Raw genomic sequence first — 20533 nt, forward strand, 5'->3', positions numbered from 1 at the left:
AGGTGATTGTGTAAAAATAATTGCCACTTGATCCCGACCCTTAAAATATGTACTACAAGAGAACTCAAAACATTAACACATAATTAATAAATAAAAATATAAGATTTAAGAAATTGAATTGTTTTAAGTAACATAATATTGCAATTTTTAATATATTATATTAGTCAAAGGATTTTAAAATTTAAAAATAATTCTTTAAGAGAAGAAAAAGCCAACATCAATTAAAAAGTATAAAGAAAATGTTATGCAATGTTAAATTCGAATTATATACCATTCATTATTCAATTTGTAATACAAGATTAACAAACCAAAAGATTTAAATAAATAAAAAAATTAATTTTTTTTTAAGCTTTTCAAATTTCATTAAATAAACCTATAAGAATATCCAATAGACCATAACAGAATTCATTTTGACCTCTAAACATCGTGATATCGGTTCAACTAACCAACAAAAACACAAAAGAAAACATTGAAGCCTTTATGATCCATCTAAGTACCCATATAGCCAAAAAATCTATGTAATCCTTCAATGGTTATTGGATTAATATACCATTACTATATACAGTGAAAATCAGAAGGTTATCAGATGAAGAACATATCAAACCAAAGAAGACAAGATGCCAGAACAACTAGGCAGCCAATGATGGAAAAGGAAATATCAGTAAAATATGAGAATATCTTAAGCTTTCCAGATTCCTATTTTGAGAAAAATCTGAGAGAAAATCATACATGGAGGTGTTTTCAAGAGGATCCTTGGGTGAGCCTCTGCAACTCATTTTCGTCATTTAGGGTCTCAATGAGAAGAGGAGGGGCGTATTGGGCAGTCCCTTGGTGCTCCTCAGAGTCTTGACAGAAGGATAGGATGATCGTATCGATTGACATCTCGACCACTCCAAAAAATAGAGTGGCAACAATATAACCAAGCCACCAACACACCTGCATAAAACATAAACATGGATATGAGATTTTTATGGTAATTTAACATACATCCACTTATTTTATTATAAGATTAGAAATAAAGTTCCTAGAAGCATGGGAAAATTTCAGTGAAAAAACCTTGTCATTCAACCTACATTAAAATGTTAAGTGTAAGAAAGAAAGCATGAGTTGAAAGTTCTAAAAGAGTAAAAGAAAAGACCGAAAATAATGTGAATTGAGATGGTGAGAGTGGATGTGAACACACTTGCAATAACAGAAATGGCTTGTGACTGAATTGTATGGAGAAAAGGATTCGTGCAGCCAATACATGATGCAAGAACTAGAAGAAAAATGGAAACCCATGCTGTGAACTTTGGGGAAGAAAAAAAGATGAGAGAGTTATGAAGCAAATACTGGGAATTCCGCCCAATAAAGCTACAAGAGAGGCTAGATAGGTTGCCGGAATATGGGTTTCTATTTCTATTTTTGTTGAACTAAGCTACCTAAGCATTAAATTCAAGCAATACAAGTTCTTAATGTTGTGGTTTGTGGAACTTGATGGTCCTGGTCAATAAGGAGGTATCCCCTGAAAGAATTTTTCCAAGGGTATTTTCATAATTTCACTGATATTGAGGGAATCATGTAAAAATCTCGTGTTTTTGCATCCTGTTTTACTTTTCTTTATTTATTGTTCTTGGATCGATTTCTCTACACTCGAACTTTTTTTCTTTTTCACCTTTTTTTTCAAGCTCATCACTACTTCCTCTATAGTCTTTCCTTCACAAATTCATCACGAGCTGAATTCAGAACATCAATTTCCCTTTACAGAAAAGGGGTGCATCTCTTTTCACCATTTTGCAAAAAAGCAAAAAAATCTAAGTATAATCTTTTGACTAAAATTAAATGAAAAAGATTACCAGAACTGGGAAAAGTGGGGAAGAGATCTTGTTATGAGCAGATTTGTATTTATGAGTATCCAACATGAGGAACGCGAACACCGCACTGAAGAGGCTGACACACAACTTCCCAAGAAAGAGAATAACATCTCCAATCACATTTACCCTCCCTATCCGAAGAATGTTGTTCATGATCAACCCTGTAGCAATTGTAGATGCTCGGAAAAATCCTTTACCTGCTATGGCAATCTGCATGTAACAAGAGCAATATCACCAAATTAAGTAGTTCGAAAATTGAACAAAAAGCCAAAAAGGTATAAATTTTTTTAGAGGAATACTTGGTCAGGATGGTAGGACATTGAAGGGAAAATCTTCCCAGCCCATGCAACAAAACATATATGGGTAGGAACTTAATACTCTACATGTGTCCCATCCAAGCATCTCCTATGGAAAATTCGACCTGGTTGGATAATTGGATTCTTTTGGACTTATAAGAGAAGGTTTAGTAAATGTTTCAGAGTAATCTCTAAATCTGAATGTATTATATAATAAACCGGGATGGTCAATGTTGGACGTAAATCTCCTAGAAGGGAAACATTTAATGGTTGGTCTGTGCTAGGGGTGCAACTTGGTTCAATTTGGAGCCAAATTGGAGCTGAACTAACATGGATCGGTTCCATTAAAAAAGAAACAAGCCTGAACCGTAGTGCCAATAGAACCAAACCGAACTAACGTCGGTTGTCAATATTCTATAAACCTGCTTGAAGTAACATAATTTTTATTGAAAAAAAAAAAACATATAATAAGCTAAAAATTTCAAGTAATGAATCATTAACTTATCCATAAAAAAGTCATTAATTTATGACCTAGCTCCTTAAATAATTCATAATAAATTAATATATATTTATTTATTACATGAGAACTAGGTTCTCGGTTTGGTTCGGTTCTATACAAGCATTGAACTGAGAACTGAACCAAATCAATCGGTTCTCCACTTGCATAACCCAGAATTGAACCGCAATTTGTTGCAAACCGAACTAAACCAGCCCAATGCTATCAGTTCGGTTCTCGGTTTGAACTGGACCAAGTTGCACCCCGAGTCTGTGCAGCAGTTCAGTTTAATGTGTGCTAATGTGGAGGGCATAGGGGAAAAAAAGGACAGCTTCCTGTCCCGCAACTTTGAGCCAAGTGAACTTCATGGAGCAACAGTATATAGCCAATGAATCATTCCAAAATTACCATTATGTAGGCATTGCGGTTCACAGATTTGATGGTCCAATTGATACACCCAAGGCAACAATGAGAAGAACCGGATGACAGCTTCCCGAACCATGATTCAGATGTTGTATTAGCACCTTTCAGCTTGTGTCGAACCGATTCTAGAATGTACCTGACTGACTCAACAAACGGTACGATCAAAGAGCCAAGAGCCACGGATCCAAGGCTGTAACGTATGAGCCGCTTCATTGAAGAAAATACTGGAAGAAATGGAATATCTTGCTGTATTTGATAAGTCCAAGATGTTTAATCAGTCAAGGGAAGCACAAGGAAACATTTGTTGTTAGATAAAGATAATTTTATTAAACCGAGAGAAGAAAAAAAGGAGAGGAGGTGACCATCCAAAGAGTACAAAGAAACAAACAAAACAAAAAGAAAACCCTCCAAAACAAGAGCTAACCTATGGACACGTTACAAACCCTTTCCCATCTAACAATAAAATCCTCAAAAAAGACCCCTTTAAACTCTTCAAAAAGTTTGCTCCACTTGAACAATAGAGCCAAGATAGATAAACGAAAGCTTGAATGTCGGACTCCTTCCCTTCAAATATACAAGTAAACATGAAACTTTATAATCTTGGCAATATTTTTTTCAGTGTGACAATTTTTAAATGATTTAAAATGTCTCCTTATATAATTTTTGAAACTGAGTTTTAAAAAAAAAAGTTTCCATTCAGAATCTCAATTCTTGCAAAACCTACCTAAGGTTCCCAATAAAAATCAACATGGATTTCCTGTAATGCCTTAATCTTTAAGAACCCAAATAAAAAACTAAGAACAGCCTACCCCCAACTAAGCAAGACCGGGATTAAGGACGCTCTCAACTATACTAATATGTAACTCCAGCCCCGGAGGAAAAATAAAAATAAATAAATGAGACTCAACTGACAATGAAACCTGTATTGAGAAGACAAAATCCGTAATTAAGACCTCAAATTTTATAAAAATGAATAAATGGAAGGAAGCCTCTCGCAATCAAAAACATGGCAGAACACTCAAACAAATTACAAGTAACCTCAAAACTCATTGAGACTGAGTCACATGTCAAGTTCTTAGAAGGATGTAGAACTTACCACTGTTCCACCACGAGCCCAATAATAAGAAGCAACAGACCCCGCAATCACAGTTGAAGAAGACGCAATAAAAAATTGTGTAACCCAATAACACCCAAACAAGTGGAAAAGGATTGCAATTGTAATATGAGGAGTGTAATGGATGCTGTAACCACAGCATCTATCACAGCTCACCCTGTTAGACCGAAGATCGTAAGCACAACAATTGGACTTGCAATCATTCTGGATGATCCGGCCAGAGCTGAACAGATGGAGTGTTGCTGAAAACCAGATCATGTAAAAGATCGCTAGAATAGCATAAGGTATAACAGGAAAAATTATGAGAGCCCGAACCTCTCCTATGACCTTCGCAGCAACCTACATGCAGATTAAAATAAATGTCATAACAAGGTAACATATTTTCTGTTTAGTTGGAATTACGTTAACTTCTTGAAGGATTGGTACTTAAATGAAACTTCCAATTAGGGCTTAAAATGGGTCGGGTCTGGGTTGGATCCGTGTATATACATATCCAGATCCGGATTTTTTTTATTTGGATTCTATTAGCAAAAATCATTCTGAACCATCTTCTTTTACTAAATCCGGGCCGAATCCAACCCGACCAAATTACTTGATTCAGGTCGGTCAGGTCGGATAATTTCGTGCCGTTCAACTTTTTTTGCTATTTTTCTTTTCTAATTGCTATACTATTCTATTTTACTATTATAATTCTTTTATTTTATAAGAATCCATGTTATATAAAATAGTAGGAAAAACATAAAAATATAATTTTCAAAGCAATAAATCATTTGGATCTAGGCGGATATAGGGATGGATCCGTATCCGACCTGGATCAATGGACATCAACCCATATTCGACCCATTTTTTAAAATTCAGATCTACTCCTAGGGTCCAAACCCGCTAAATTTGGATTCGGGTCACTCGGATTTCAGATAAAATCTGACTCATTTTATGCCCTGCTTCCAATGGTATAACAGCACATGTGAGACACAAGCAAGGATTGATAAACAATTCAAAGGGAGATCAATGGTCATAGGTACTTACCTTCAAGACAGAAGTTGCCATAAGGATGCGGCGAACAATGGCTATAGACGAAAGGACGGAAACAATCATTACGATGGTCATAAGAACGGCAACAGCACGAAGGTGATTTTGTTCCTAAAAGATAAAAAGTATTTAGTAAAATATATTGAACTAAGAGCCTTCAAATAGAAGTGTTTAGTTGATTATGCGCACCGACCCTTGCAGATACGTGAACGTATGGATCATGCGCGCCAATGATGGGGGTGATAGCATCGTTCCCAATCCATCCAACTAAAAGTATGATTGTAAAAAAACAAAGTTCAGCAATATAGTCCATTTCATAACTAATCTAGAAGAAAGCAAAATGAAGAAACAAAATATTGTTTCAAGAAATGGGTATCTTTTCCAATGCACAGAGCAATAAAACATATGGAAGTTTCTTGATAAACATAATCGTATTGTAATAATCTGGGATGTTCTCTTGGATTGTTTAAAACCTTGTCAAAGCATCTTATTTCCTTGAGTTTATGATTTGCCCAAAACATTAGCACAAAAAAATCCTTTTTCCTTCTTGAGATTCTCCACTGATATGCAACCAATTTCAAATTTGGCTTCCTCTTAGCACAATGAATGCCCTTGTAGGAGATCTTAAGGTCAGAATTTAGTTTCCCTCCAACAAGCCAACAAGGGTCCGAAGGGAATATAGAATGGGATCCATATAGAAGTAAGATTTGATGTGCCACCATAAAGGCAAATGTGATGCAAACTAAAAAAGCGTGCTCCATTTTTTACTTTTATTGCTGTCTTTGGCCTATGGGGGTAATTAGGTCTTTCCTTGAAAATTGGGGTAATTAGCAGCTATGTTAGAATTGTCCCAAGGATTATATAAACCCAATAGTAAGAACAAGAAAACATTTGATTATCTAGAGAATTTTCTCCCTTGTGAGGAGAGGATTGAACTTAGCTCCACCTAGAGTGGAGTTCATCTCCCATTGAAGATATTGAGGTTGAGTTTGCTCCCCAATTCTTCCATACCAGTTGATTATCTCTAGTTGGGAGACCTTTTTCCTCTCAGACCCACAAGTATAATAAATCGAAAGTTCATCCCAATGATACCAAATTTTACGTGTTACCTTCCAAAAATAAAACTTTAAAGCCATTCAGAAATAAAACAATGTTATCTTCGAGATGACAGTTGTACATTAGAATTTATACATGGAATAACAAATGGAAAAAATACTGAAAGAATATATTCCTGACCTTTTAAGTAGTAAAACATTGTGAATGATATTATGAGAACATTAAAGAGGAAGACTGTTATCCATGTCATTCCAGCAACAAAATGCCGAATCATCAAGAGCCAAATAACTGACAGAAGCAACGGCACAATCCCTCCACAAACAATCAATACCGGCCATGCTTTCCCAACATCAGCCACATACCTCTGCAGTTAATAAGTAGATTATTAATTTAAAACTATGGATGCAATATAATATAATGGACAGTATGTCTCAATGAGAAGAAATAAAGATCAGATTAGATTGAGAGAACATTGATATACCATGCATTAGGTGGAAATTTAGTGGAGTGTGATCCATCTCTCAACCTAAGAATCTAACCACCATTATAACAGACTTTTTTGGACTAGGGTATCTCCTAAATTGGCCTAATTTTGCTTGAAAGGTCTGGATAAGTGATCATGTCACCAAGAACACGACGTAGTATCACATTATTCCTCTAAGATAGATTGAAGGATGATTCCATCTATGGTCAAGTTCTAAGAGTAACATGTCAAGAGATGTTGTAACATTTCCTAGGATCATCCAATGTTCTAACTTCTAAAAATACCATTAGATGTCAAGACAAGATTCCTAATGAGAGAAGATGAAAAAGCTGTGATAGTTATGTTGACAACCATTTACTCCAAATGACCGATCTGATGGGGAAGGCGCAACTATGAATATAAGAGGGTCAAAGGTCGAACTGGGTTAAATACATGAGCACGTGACACCTAGGAGCGGAGGGGGATAACACAACACTCAACACTCCCATCACCCATAAGAGTGGGAAATTCCTTCGAGGAGACTCAAACCCATAACCTATACGAACCTAGAGCTCTAATACCATGTTGACAACCATTTATCCCAAAAGACCGATCTAATGGGAAAGGCATAACTATGTATATAACATGTGAGCACGTGACACCCGGGAGCGGAGTCAGATAACACAACATTCAACAAGTTCCACATACGTATAAAATTCTATTCTAAAATGTATAAGCATTTTCGGATGCCTCCAACGTCAAAACAGAAAAGCGAGGTCTTTCTCAATTTTCAACTAAAAAATGGAGATAAATATAATTCAGCCCTTCATTGCAGAAAAAATCAACTTATGTTTTCTATTGATACTTTTACAAGTATGTTCCTCATGGAAGCATAAGAAATAGCAATGGAAATCGAAATCCATGTATGGAAATTTAAACTCTAGACTCTCTAACCTTTAATACAGCTGAGTGGGAATTAATGAATCTATGAATAGATTTGTCTATTATGATGTCCTCGTTGATATTTACTCCACCCATCTCTTGCCAATGCCGCAAAGATATATTTGATGCACGTGCAATGAATTGGCAGCTCCAATAAACTGAAAAAGTTAAATAACAAGAAGGAGATACAATACTTAAATTCCCAAGGAAATATTATCTTACAAGAAAGAACTCACATACTAATAAAAGAGGAGAAACAAATCACAAACAAGAAAGTCGAACTGAGACAAGAGAATCCAAAAGGAAACAAAACAAAGACAACAAAAATAATAACAGTTAGAGTACAGTATAATAAAATGACATAGAAGTTCTATCCATGTGCCTCCATGGCATCTCTTCCATTTAACACAAATTGCTGCACACAGCCTAAATTAATGTTTGAACCAGAAATCGGTTCAACGGAGCTCTGATACCAAATGGTAGAACCAAAACCTAGTTATACAAAACTTCGACATGTGTGATCTCCGATACCACGTCTCCATAGAAAATCTTCCAACTTCTTGTATGTTCCAAGACAAAAAGTAACTCGGAAGCAAGCACCGAAATACCAAAAACACAACAGACAAGAGAAGAATATAAAAGTGAATAAAATTTCCATTGACACAATACTCACTCAACAACTCTCTCACTCACCAATTACTTTCAAAGACACACATGCAGAGGTCTCATACTGCTCTTTATATGGACTAGTATCATTTTTTGATAACCTATGGACTAGCATCATTACTAATCCTATAAAAGAAATACAAATGAAACTATGAAATACCAACCATCTATGTTTAGTTAGGATCTCCGACAATTATTAATATATATATATATATATATATATATATACAAAAACATTCTATACAAGACTAACCATACAACTTTTTGTCCGATGTCTATTTACATCACATTAAAATCAGCATGACTTACCATTTACGCTTGGAAATATGACAGGGTAACAAGGACCTTGAAGCTGAAGAGAGCTATTCCTCATTTCCGGGATAAGGAGCTCAAAATAATCATAATTTCTCTTAATCCAAGTTTTCACAGAGATGTGGATATCTCCCTCAGGATAATCACAGACCCAATTAAGAGCATCTTCGGATGGGACAGGGCATTCCCTCAAGCAGATACTCCTGGCATTGACTAACTTGAACTGGTTGTTCTTAAGGCCACTTTGATAAACCTGGTTGGGATTTAACCAGTATCTGATTTCCAATTCACGAAGGTCAGTATCTCCATGCTTGTTTCCACAAACATTTCCTTTGTAGTCCAGCCCATAGGTAAGCCTGTGAAAATATTTACACGATGATTTCAATTGACAAATCTAAAGAAACATATTTGACGATTGATGCACTGAAAAAGCAGTTAAGATACAGAATAGTACAGGTTTTAAATAGTATTTCTAGGTGGAGCTTCGTTAATGGGAGAAAATGGTATTCATTGTTATGTGACTTAGTAACATGGGAAACCTTTGCGAATTTGGTTGTTGTGCAATTTCATCCAGTTCAACAGTAGAACTAAGGGATGCCAGAGTTGATAAGGAAGGTCTCTCGGTGCTAGTTGATATGACTGATATTCAATTTCGTAGGGAGAGGTTGAAGTTCTGTGAGATAAATACATCAAATAGATTGGTGATCCCTATTGCACGAATGAAGAGTCAGCCTATTGTGAAGGTTTGCTGGAAGCATCCAAGGCTTAAGTTGAATGTTGATGGAGCTTGTTTGGGTTACCCTGCTCATCATGGTAGAGGATAGATTGATCAAGGACCATTTGGGAGTCCTGGTTGTAGTTTTTTGTGCTTATTTTGATGGGTCAACTAATGTTATGACAGTTCCAAGCTTTTATTGAAGGTGTGAAACTTTTGTCCAATTATTGTTTGAATGTTGTGGTTGAATCCAACTCTATGCTAGTGGTGAGGGTATTACAGGCCTACAGAGATCCTTGAACTGTTGGCTATTGGTTACATGGTACATGGAAATGTCATTAAAGCTTAATTCAGAGGTTAGACGTGTAAACCTAGCGGGAAACCATACATCTGAGATAAATAAAATGGGAATTTAAAATTTTCAGAAACTATTATAAAATGATCTAGGGATAGAACCTCATATAAGTGATAACTAGAAAGATAGAACAAAGGTGGTCTCTGGAGATCCTTCGAACAAATCGAAGACACCCATATAATCAGTAGGAGCAGTAGAAGTAGGTTCACTATTATTGAAGTGAAGGACCAAGTTATTTGCCATTCCTTTTATTTTCCGAAAATATGACCAAATTTTAACTAACTATAAGCATCAAATTAGAATTGCCCCTTACGATCTCCAAAAGCTGACAACACAGTAATATAAACTAAGTACAGGCACCAAACCCCCACTAAAGCATTGGAAAAGGAATAGAAGCACAATACTTAAGCACTCAAAACCCTGCCATAGCATAAACTGTTTCCATCAGAAGAGTTAGAGAAACATTAAAACAAATGATTAGAAGTGAGATACATTTGAGAAATAGGTAAGTGATGATGTTTCTTTCAAAGCAGAGTTCAAGAAGCACTCAAAACCAACAAAATTACAACCTTCAAAGACTCTAGAAAACATCAAAATAGTGGAAAATTTGAGAGACCCATGTAAGGATAAAAAGAGTAAAAATGTTTCCTTACATCAAGAGTTCAACATCCAAAGACATAGATAAACACCATAATGACAGAAAATTAGACAAGACCCATTTGAGAAATAGTCAAACAAAGAGAAAATGATATCTTCAAAGATACATAAAAACATCAAAATAGTTGAAAATTTGAGACCTTTTTAAGAAACAAAGAGAGTAGAGATGTTACCTTCAAAGACCCATTTGAGAAAAAAAATAAAAAAATAAACAGCAAGAATGTTATACTTCCATGGAAACAGAGAAACAAGGAACAGTGGATAATCTGTCAGACCCATTTGGGGAAGTAGAGTCGATGAAGAAGACAAATCTTGTTTTCTTACCTTAATGGGTTCCCTTGGTTGAATCCAAAGCTGGAATTTACAATCATTGCCACCCAGAAAGCAATAAAGACGACGAGAAACACAATATCTCTACATTTCCTATTGTGGCTTATGATCCCATTACCCATCTGAGCATCTCCATTGCTTGAAGGATACCTCCCTATGATTGCCCCAAGAGGCCCACCCCTCATCTCTTCCTCTGTCTCTACCCTTCCTTCACCAAAAACACACTCACTGATGGAGAGGGAGAGAGATCTGATAGATAGCTTTAATAAGCAGAGAGAGAGACTATGCGAAGCTAATGTTGGAAAGAGAAGGAAAAACAGTCAAGAGTTGAGAAGATTTTTGGGTAATTTTGATATACCCTCCGTATTTTAAAGGTGCCCCTGATTTTTAAACAGATAACATACACCTTATACCGTGGCATCCTGTGAGAAATTAAAATGACTGAAATACCCCTGTTTTACCCATTGCCACAACTTCTATTCCCTCATATCCAGTACCCACACCTCCAAATGAAAAATTCTATGATTTTTTTGGAGAAAGAAACCCAATCTTCTTCAACCCATGGTTTTCAATCTGGATATCCCATTTTGTTCACGAGTGATACCAAGATGATACGTTTTGAATTAGGACATAATATTTTATAATTCTATGAATCAAAAAGAAAATGATGAAGAAGATGACTTGTGCGTGTCATTTCAATTTTGGAATATCTTCAAAATCATACTTCAATTCTCAATTTTGAGCAAAGTATTATTATATAAGAGTCGTGCTAAATTATTTGCATCCAACACTGAGTTGATCTAGCAATGCACAGATAATCATAGATTTATTTCCTTGAACTACAAGTTTAAAAAAATCAACAGTTCTCTATGCATTGCCAAGTCAATTCAATGTTAGACCTAGTATCCAACATAGGCAATAAAGCATTTTTCCATTGAATAAATCAATGAGAAGCAATAATAAAGTAGTTATTGAGAAAGATAGTTCAAGGTGATGAATTTTCAGAAGTGGGAATGAAGAGATTTTTGTGAAAATAAATCAAAATTTATGATTGATAATGGATTTAAAAAAAAAAGAAGTTGTATGTAAGCATATTTTGGTCATTTTGCATTAATTTTACCCAATCAAGACCAGAGTCAAAGGGTGGGTATGTCATTAGTTTGAAGAACCAAGGGTATATCAAATATACACCGAAATCCGAAAGGCGTATGTAAAAATTACACCTTTAGCATTTTAAGATAAAGACAGCACCACAAAAAGTGTACCAAGTGGGTGCTGTCAGAATCTTAGCCGACAGCTCAGCTCAAGCTGTCAGCTACATTGGATTATTGGAATGAGATTTGGCTAGGCTTGAGCTAAGTGTCAACTTTTGCAGAATTTGCAATTAAAAAAATGTGCCAACAGAACATTAGGGTTTTTGTCTTTGGTCGGACTGTCAGACATTCGGTCCAACGCTTCTCTTATCGTACACTCGTCAGGATGGGAGGATGCGAAGAGTCCGTCCTCCTTATGGGAATTTTGGACTTGCGAGCCCAACAGCCCAACATGCACATCTGATGATTTTCAGCTTTTTTAATCTACACTACTGAAAAGTGGGTCCAACTGTCATAGGCGAGCTTTGACGAAAAATAAAAAATAAAAAAAATTTATCTTCCTACGCGATCCACTTGCAAATGGATCGGGTTCTGGGTCCGATTGGGTAGATTTTCCCAATGTTCAGTAATTATTTTCCTCTACTTAGTACACTCACAAATTTTTCTTTTTTTTCTTCCACTTGTAAAAAAAAAAATATTTGTACAAAAAATGCATTGAGAAGAACAAAAATTAAAGATGTAGTAGTGAAACCACATCACAAGGTAACAAAAATGATATGGTGGCGCAGATATGATCGTAGATGCTTTTTACTATTATCTCACGAAAAAGCATTTATAGGAATGTGCACCACACCACAAGTTTTTGTCACCCTAGCACGACTCCTTTTTTTATCTCATTATTGATACCTTCAAAAGACTCTTCTTTCTTGTAATGGATTCATGAAAAAAGTAGAAAACCATTTGCTTTACAACGTAAAGAAAGTTGCCTTGTGACATCAAAAAACATGATCAGATGCCAATGGGACCATAGATGCTTTTCATCCTGTGACTGTGCATTTCCACATCGCTAATGTGAGAATCGATGTCATCCAGCACGACTCTTAGATTTAACATAATCACGTTGGTTTGTTTTGAAAATTTACAAAAATATCAATGTAATCTTAAAAAACCATCCTTTAATTAATTTTTAAATTACAAATAAACCCTTCAGATATACCTGTGTTTGAACATACCACCTTTCTAGTGCATGTTTTAAACAAAGAATATAACATTGTAACCACCCAAAACTATACAAATTCCCATGATGAAGCTCTCATGCACATTCTTTTTGGATAACTTCAAGATAGAGAACAATGGCGGTGAAATAGGATTCATGACAATGCAATATGCAACAAACTTTTTTTTGTGGGGTCGGGGGGGACGACAATTGAAGAAAAGCCAACCCAGTTTCGTTGATTCGGAATCAACAACCATGGCTGCAAGTTTCAGCTTGAGAGATCCCTCCATCAAGTGAAAGACGAGCAAAAATATCTAATTTTGGTTGGTTTACAAGTCAAAATTTGTCAAAACAGGGCAAGCCAATGTTCAATCAAATTAAAAGTTGAAAAACAGTGTCATTATTCCGGTGCTCAAGGAAGAAAAAGAGAAATAAAACTGTTCACATGTGATCCACGGCCTATGGTTCAAAAAAATCTCAGTTTGTTACATACTGTTTCGTACAAAACATTTCGAATTTTCAAAATCCCGAGACGAAACGTGATGGAAAACGAAAACAATCATAGTTTCAATGGTTTTCTCGAAAAACACAGAAGAAAAAGGGAAGGGGGAGAGAAGAAGAAGAAGAATGTGAGTGAGAGACCTGGATGAAGTCGCCGATTAGCCAGAGTAACAGTTCCATCGTCCGATTTATTACCAAATCCCCACTCATCTTCTACTTCGTCTTCTTCAAGGGTTTTTCTTTTTTCTCTCCTCTTTACTGAAATGAAGTATGGCTGCAGCTGCTGTGTATTCAACGAAGCAGGTCCTTGACTTTTAGTTAGACAACGGTTATTTAGATAAAAGAGAAACCCTATATTTCAAATTAATGATATGCCCCTTGAACACAGTCTTCTATGAAATAATTTTTTAAAAAGAACAATTTAATGTTTCAGGCATTATAAAAAAATCGAAATGACATTTTAAACCATGATCCGCACTCCCTAAAAGCACAATCAGTGACTATTATGATCCATAGATTCCAACAATAAGACACCATTGGTCCTTCTGGTTCTAAAGACTTGTTGCAGTGTTTCGATGACCAAGACATCCTTGCACAGTTTAAATATGACATTGTTAGACACTAGTTTAATATGCAAAATTGGGGAATAACAAGTTATGAAGTCTTACAATGAAACCAACACACACGTAACGTAACGACTTCAGTCTCAACCTCACTTCATGTTCCAACCCCTTGTAAATAATAAAATGCATCTTTAAATGGCAAGGTGTCAACAAATCAATCACCCATTAGAGTTCTGATCGAAGAATGTCAATTAACACAAGTTCAATCATACAGCTTTCACTTGTCTATCACTTAGGATCTTCTTGGTATCTTTATCTTCATCTATTTTATCAGCTTTCATGTTCTTTAAAAGTCCATCCACTTCTTTGCCTCCTCTGATTCTCACCTTGATCAATGCATGATACATGTCTAAATTCATTGGGATCACCGTTTTCAGGGACTCCACAAAAGCTTCTACCTCTTCAACCTCACCTTCGTCACCAAGCCAACACAAGATTCTTGAAATAAACTTAGGCTTTGGCTTCCACCCTTTATCACCAACATGCACTAAGAAAGCCCTCTTCATACAGTCCACAGCCTTCTTCATCTCATTCTTATTAGCATACCCTGCAGCCACTATCCCCCAATTGTTTGAGACCGGAGACTTCCCTTTCTTCGCTAATTCTTCAAGCATTGCTTCAGCCTTCTCAACCATACCCTTTTGAGTATATTCAACAAGGAGGACATTGGGCACACGGAAATCGTAACTGTTGTCAGATGACTCCCATTCCTTGAACCATTTCTCAGCTTCTTCTAACTCCCCAAGTTTCACCAATGAACTCAGTAAGGTAATATAATCCGTGTTAATATGCCTCTTAAAAGCATTCTTCAGACGCCACCATAATCTCATTATCTTGGCCTTATTCCCCAGACTTGCATAGAGTGAGATGAGATGGTTGTAGCCAGGCCCATCTTTCTTATCGAGCTTCTTCTCTGCTTTCTTCAGCATCTCGGTCGCTTTGTCAGTGAGACCTGCTTTTATATAGGAATTGGCCACCAAAGCATATGTGCTCCAATCAATCGTGATGTCAGATTGGTTCTCCATTTCTTCAAGTACCTTCTCCATTCCATCAATATCTGATCTCACCCCATAGGAGTCGAGGCAGAATCTGTAGCTGGAATTGTTGGGGGAGATACCATTCTCCTTCATCTCGGCCAACAAGCCGGGAATCTTCTCATACTCACCGATGTTTGTGTAGAGTGACATGAGGTCATTGTAGTTGATAGGTGCTGAACCAAGACCCATGTCCTTCATCTTCTGCATAAGGGACACGGCTTTATCAGTCAAGCGGTCTCGGGTGTAACAGTTCAAGAGTGCACCGTACGTCTTCTCAGTTTTATCTTGGCCACTCAAATTATTGAAGTAGGTCTCAGCAAATTCCAGCCCACGTACTTTACCAATTAGATCTAACTGCACAGCGTGGTCACCGGGTGAAAATGTACAATCACCTTTCTTACCCATCCAATCAGAAACCTGCACCCATAAAGCATCGCATAACAAGAGATTAGGGTGAAAATACCTTGAAACATATATATATATATATATATATATATATATATATATGTTAAGATGACTAATCATTCATTACAACAATCAACACTAATGTTGTTTTCAATTTATGCCAAGAGCAATGGGGGTGAAATTGCTTATGGGTGAGAGTCATTGTGATGTGGGCAGTGAAAAGTACGCTAGGGTAGAATAAGATATGAAACTTTCATCATGGTCTAGGAATCAATCATTTAAAAAAAAAAGGTTTTAAATATGGCTTACAAATGACATTTTTTGTGACATGCCATTATACCAAAACTTTCTACAGTTTGGCACCAAAAGCATCAATATTTCCAAATAAGCAATGAAATAGTTTTTTTAGATCTCAGAATAAGCCTTTCAACATATCCAATGGCTTCTCAATCAAATATCTAAGTAAAAAAGTTACACTTATCAAAAGTTAAAATATGTAGGCCCGAAAGGATTTAATAATCTGAAGCTTTTTCTTTCCCCTGTATCTACTCATTGCAGATTCAGCCAACTACTGATCTTTGATCTTCGGCCATAAGTTTTTGAAACCTACTATTTTTATCAGCAACATGCTCTCTCTAGACAGTAGAAACTTCTTCACGATACACGATATACCCAGTTAGAAAAGTACAACAATACAAAGGAAAGAGTAAAGGCTATGCGTGCTTAGAGAAAAGGCATAAAATTGTATATATACCAAATCCTGCGATGCTCTTTGTGAAATTTTGGGCTGCTTATAAGCATGCAAATTACCTATGTTTCATTGACGCTTGTGGGGAGTGGCTTGGGTCAACTGAAAATGGAAATATTGCAACTGTGATGGCAGACCATTAACACCCAATGGGAAAGAGCATGATGTAGCATTATCAATTGATGGCCTATCGTTTGTGTAACATTCCCTTCAATCACCTCAGTTGACTTGCAAGGGAAATACCTCTATTGAAATAAGTAAACCATGTTTTAATTTCAATTGTTACATAGCAATAGTAATGATATTGTATTAAGCTATTAATTGGTAATCAATAAGATTTGTGTGGAATATTACATTTTAACAACCACAAAATATGTACAACATTAACCCAATTTTACATTTATATATAATAACTCTATAAATACATAGAAACATAATGATATCGTTTTAACTCGAAAATCAACTGATGGCCTATCATTTGCGTAACATTCCCTTCAATAACCTCAGATGACTTGTAAGGGCAATACCTCTGTTGAAATAAGTAAACCACATTGTAATTTCAATTGTACCATAGCAACGATATTGTCTTAAGTAATTATTTTTTTGATAAGTAATATTGTCTTAAGTTATTAAATGGTAATCAATAAGATTTGTGTGGAATATTACATTTTAACCACCACAAAATATGTACAACTTTAACCCAATTTTACATTTATATATAATAACTCTATAAATACATAGAAACATAATGACATCGTTTTTACTCAAAAATCAACAATAGCTGAGTTGACACATCAATTCAATGAGTCATCCAACGTAAAGCAACTCAAGATTCAAAAAATAAGAGATTGAAATAGTTTTGGAGGGAATTTTGTCCATTTTCTTTTCTCCCACAAATCCATTCTCCCTTCTCCCATGAGCCCCTCCTTCCAATCCTCTCTGGAGTCAATCACCCATTATAGTTTTCCTTTCTCATTGCAACCGACACTACTTTTCTTTTCTTTGTTTTTTTTTCCTCTTCTCTGCACGCATTCATAGAGCCATTTTGTGATATCAACTCCTCAAAGTCATCTCCATGGTAAGCATCCGCAAACTATGAAAAAAATAATTGAAACTAATTGAACAGAACTAATGAGTTCTAACTGTACATCTTATGAAACATAACTTCAGTTTCTGCCCAAATATTAACCATGACCTTAAAATGCATTTATATGCCCCTCTCAAACACCTTTGCACTCTTTTATCATATTTTCCAATATCATAAAAGACGCTAACTGTTAAAAAAATGAAAAACCTAAAATGTAACTACCTAATCAATCAATTTTTGTTGGGCCTCATGCCACATTAGCTCGCATATGGTTACCCATGTTTTTTAAGATACCCTAAAGATTCTAATTGTGGGTGAGATGGCATGTTGTGGAAGAGCAATATCATGTCAAGATCCCCCACATTCTCCTAATTACTTCCTCAATGGAAGGAAGATTATTTGTGTATAGTGACACACATAATCATCTTCTCATGAAGATCATAATAAAGATTAGATTGGTATCAGATAAAATTAGACCCATTAGAATTTGCTTCGAATTAGAACTCTTTCAATTCTTTTCTATATAAATAAACATTATTAGTGTTCTTATAATTAGGGGTCTAATAATAAAAAATATTTATCTTTTTTATCTATTTTTTTATGGGTAGGTAAGCTGGACTTGAACCCACAACGTCAAAGTTGCTTTGCAATGTGTCAAACCATCTGAGCTATTGGTCTAAGCCCATGATCAGACCAGAGTTGCTCCTAGCTCCTGTCCCCATAGCTCTCGCTACCTATATTCAGAGATCTTATTTCTAACTTTCATCACAATTATCATTACTTTTTTTTGGAACAATAAATCCCCACCAATTACGTCCAATCCAATGGTTTCTACTGTTTGATCATTTGTAATCTCCATCTAGAGATTATCAAGCCGCACGATCCAACTCAATGCTCTTGGGGGGACATCATCAGGTCATGAAGGATCTAATCTAGTTGTTCATCTACTCCAAAAGACTCTAAAATGAGTGGGAGGCGGAAGTGATGGACTTAACAGACACTCAATGTCCACCAACAACTTTAATGGAATTTTTTCCGGTTAAATCAATCATATTTACTTCGAAATGTTTGCAATTTCTTCATTACTGTTTCTACAAAAGCTTTACAGACTAAATAACAGTTCCCTAAGACAGAAGAAGAAGAAGAAGAAAAAAAAGAACCAATTAAATAAGAAAGAAATTCAAACCTCAAGAGCTTGCGTGTGTCGCCCACGCTTCCGAAGATGGTGAACGATGCGTTTCAAATCTCCCACTCGAACCTCTTTCCCATTTTTGACCCAATTTTCGAGCTCAGGAATGGTACTCATACGAGGAGATTCGATCGAATTGACGTTTGAAAACAGACTGATCTTAGAGAACCTCCTTATATACAATGATCTGCTCGTAGAAAATGCGTTTTCGAAGAGTGTTTCAGAGAATCCACGTTTCGATTTGAGGTTTGAGCACGATCTGTTTAAGATCGAGTAGAGATTGGAACCCATTGAGTGATTCCTAGGGTTTTGAAAACAAACAAATGTAGAATATGAGGTCTAGACGAACTATGGCTGGGAAAATGGTGACTGAATCACATTCACTGTAGTGGTTTTAAGGTTTCTCTCTAGGGGTTTAGGTTTGAGAACTACTGTGTTTTTAGTTAATACGTAGGGTAGTGTTGAAGGCACCCCAATTATTACCAAAAGCGCTCCCACACCATAGCCAATTTTTTTTTGGTCTCACGTGGATTAAAAGTTTTGGAATTGGCACATTCTAAAATTTTTAACCCTATAAAAAATGGTTTAAAAAAAAAAAAAGATTTACTGCTCTTCAACTTGTTTCAACAAGGTTAAAAGTTTTGGAATTGCTGATTTTAGGTAATGATGATCTCCTCACCATAGAAATCATCCTCACCAAAAATCAATAATTCCAAAACTTTTAACCCATATAAGACCAAAATATTTGGCTATGATGTGGGGTGCCCTTGGTAATAATTGGAGTGTCTTTAACACTATTTTTCATGTAGGATGATTTAGGTGTACCTAAGGCATTGAATGGGTCGAATTCGGGTCAGGTCTTAGTATATTTATATTCAGATCCGGACCCAAATCTTGATCCAACTTAGATCATAATAACTTAGACTATATCCATACTCATTGGGTCAATTAGTCGGGTTGAATTGCATTTCACATTAGAAACATATTTGGATTTTAAGAAAGCGCACTATTCACTACTAATTGATTACTCGATTATTCATCTCCTTTGGTTGATGGGGGACTTGTAAAGACTCTGACGATCAAGTTAGACATGGATCCAACAGAATAAGAGTCCAAAGAAGAGAAAATTGCATATCTTTTACTTGAAATGGTCTCCCCTCTTACAAGTTTATTACCTTTAGTTGTATTTGAAAATCTTGTCATAAGCATGTTAGAGATTGGACACATGGGAGATGAATATGCATCGAATCTTTGTGGATCAAATCTACCAGTGTCTGACTCATGTGGATGGACATTGTACTTGTACCTCATCAATCACTAACCATGTTAGGATAGTGTTACGGTGGACTGATTAAGCACCTTGTTAGGGTGCATACATAAATGGGTCAACCACCTTGCCAAAGACCTAGAACTTGTATTGTCTAGACTTGTGTATCTTCTCTCGAGAGTGTTTAGACGATTTCATCATATCCTTTCATGGCCTCGCCCCTCATTTGAAAATGTACTTTGTGGATCTTTTTTTAACAAGGCGCTATAGAAGGCTCGAGACATGAGTGGATTTTTTTCCTTCCTCGACAAAGACTATGAAATTTTGGGTAGAAAATAATGGATTAAAGATGAAGTTGAAAAGGTTAAGAATAATTTTTGAAGATTGTGGAACTTGAGGAAATTTTTTATGGTTAGAGATCGTAGGTAATGGCACTTAAGTCATTTTACACTAGCATATCATAGAGAAGACAGGTTCAGGGGCATGTCATTAGTTTAAATGCACATGGGTCTCTCAAATAGTTACCCAAAGAGCCTAAAAAGTCATGTTAGAGTAACCACACAAGACACTACGTTACACACTGAGCTAACGAGGAGTTAAAGTTTTTCACTCATATCTTGAGGAAAAACATCTATGCTTCGGTGTCCACCTCCATGTCC

At 35.9% G+C, this 20533-nt stretch overlaps 2 protein-coding genes across 2 annotated transcripts; both read right to left on the reverse strand.

Moving 5' to 3' along the window:
• Positions 1-492: 492 nt before the first annotated feature.
• LOC147390411 (choline transporter protein 1-like) lies at positions 493-10992 on the reverse strand. The gene is made up of 10 exons (XM_086458767.1): positions 10702-10992; positions 8648-9006; positions 7685-7830; positions 6448-6631; positions 5405-5478; positions 5209-5322; positions 4165-4521; positions 3054-3314; positions 1836-2063; positions 493-936 (listed from the first exon to the last, which is right to left on the reverse strand). The coding sequence occupies exons 1-10, from the start codon at positions 10890-10892 to the stop codon at positions 742-744; spliced, it is 2109 nt and encodes a 702-aa protein (XP_086314893.1). The 5' UTR covers positions 10893-10992; the 3' UTR covers positions 493-741.
• A 2962-nt stretch (positions 10993-13954) lies between these two features.
• LOC147390412 (pentatricopeptide repeat-containing protein At4g21705, mitochondrial-like) lies at positions 13955-19037 on the reverse strand. Its single transcript, XM_086459887.1, has 2 exons — positions 18605-19037; positions 13955-15595 (listed from the first exon to the last, which is right to left on the reverse strand). The coding sequence occupies exons 1-2, from the start codon at positions 18896-18898 to the stop codon at positions 14348-14350; spliced, it is 1542 nt and encodes a 513-aa protein (XP_086316013.1). The 5' UTR covers positions 18899-19037; the 3' UTR covers positions 13955-14347.
• Between the last annotated feature and the right edge of the window lie 1496 nt (positions 19038-20533).

This window comes from Akebia trifoliata, chromosome 11, assembly GCF_017979445.1.
Source record: "Akebia trifoliata isolate Shusen 1 chromosome 11, ASM1797944v1, whole genome shotgun sequence".
Classification (NCBI taxonomy): Eukaryota; Viridiplantae; Streptophyta; class Magnoliopsida; order Ranunculales; family Lardizabalaceae; genus Akebia; species Akebia trifoliata.

What these genes read in the sequence shown, in the direction of transcription:
- LOC147390412 (XM_086459887.1), bottom strand. Translation starts at nt 18,898, where the DNA reads ATGGGTTCCAATCTCTACTCGATCTTAAACAGATCGTGCTCAAACCTC. An exon ending in GACACACGCAAGCTCTTGAG is followed by an intron (nt 15,596 to 18,604) that starts GTTTGAATTTCT and finishes TTATGGGTGCAG; the next exon opens with GTTTCTGATTGGATGGGTAA.
- LOC147390411 (XM_086458767.1), bottom strand. Translation starts at nt 10,892, where the DNA reads ATGAGGGGTGGGCCTCTTGGGGCAATCATAGGGAGGTATCCTTCAAGC. An exon ending in CATATTTCCAAGCGTAAATG is followed by an intron (nt 7,831 to 8,647) that starts GTAAGTCATGCT and finishes TAACTTTTTCAG; the next exon opens with TTTATTGGAGCTGCCAATTC. An exon ending in AATGTTTTACTACTTAAAAG is followed by an intron (nt 5,479 to 6,447) that starts GTCAGGAATATA and finishes TCATACTTTTAG; the next exon opens with TTGGATGGATTGGGAACGAT.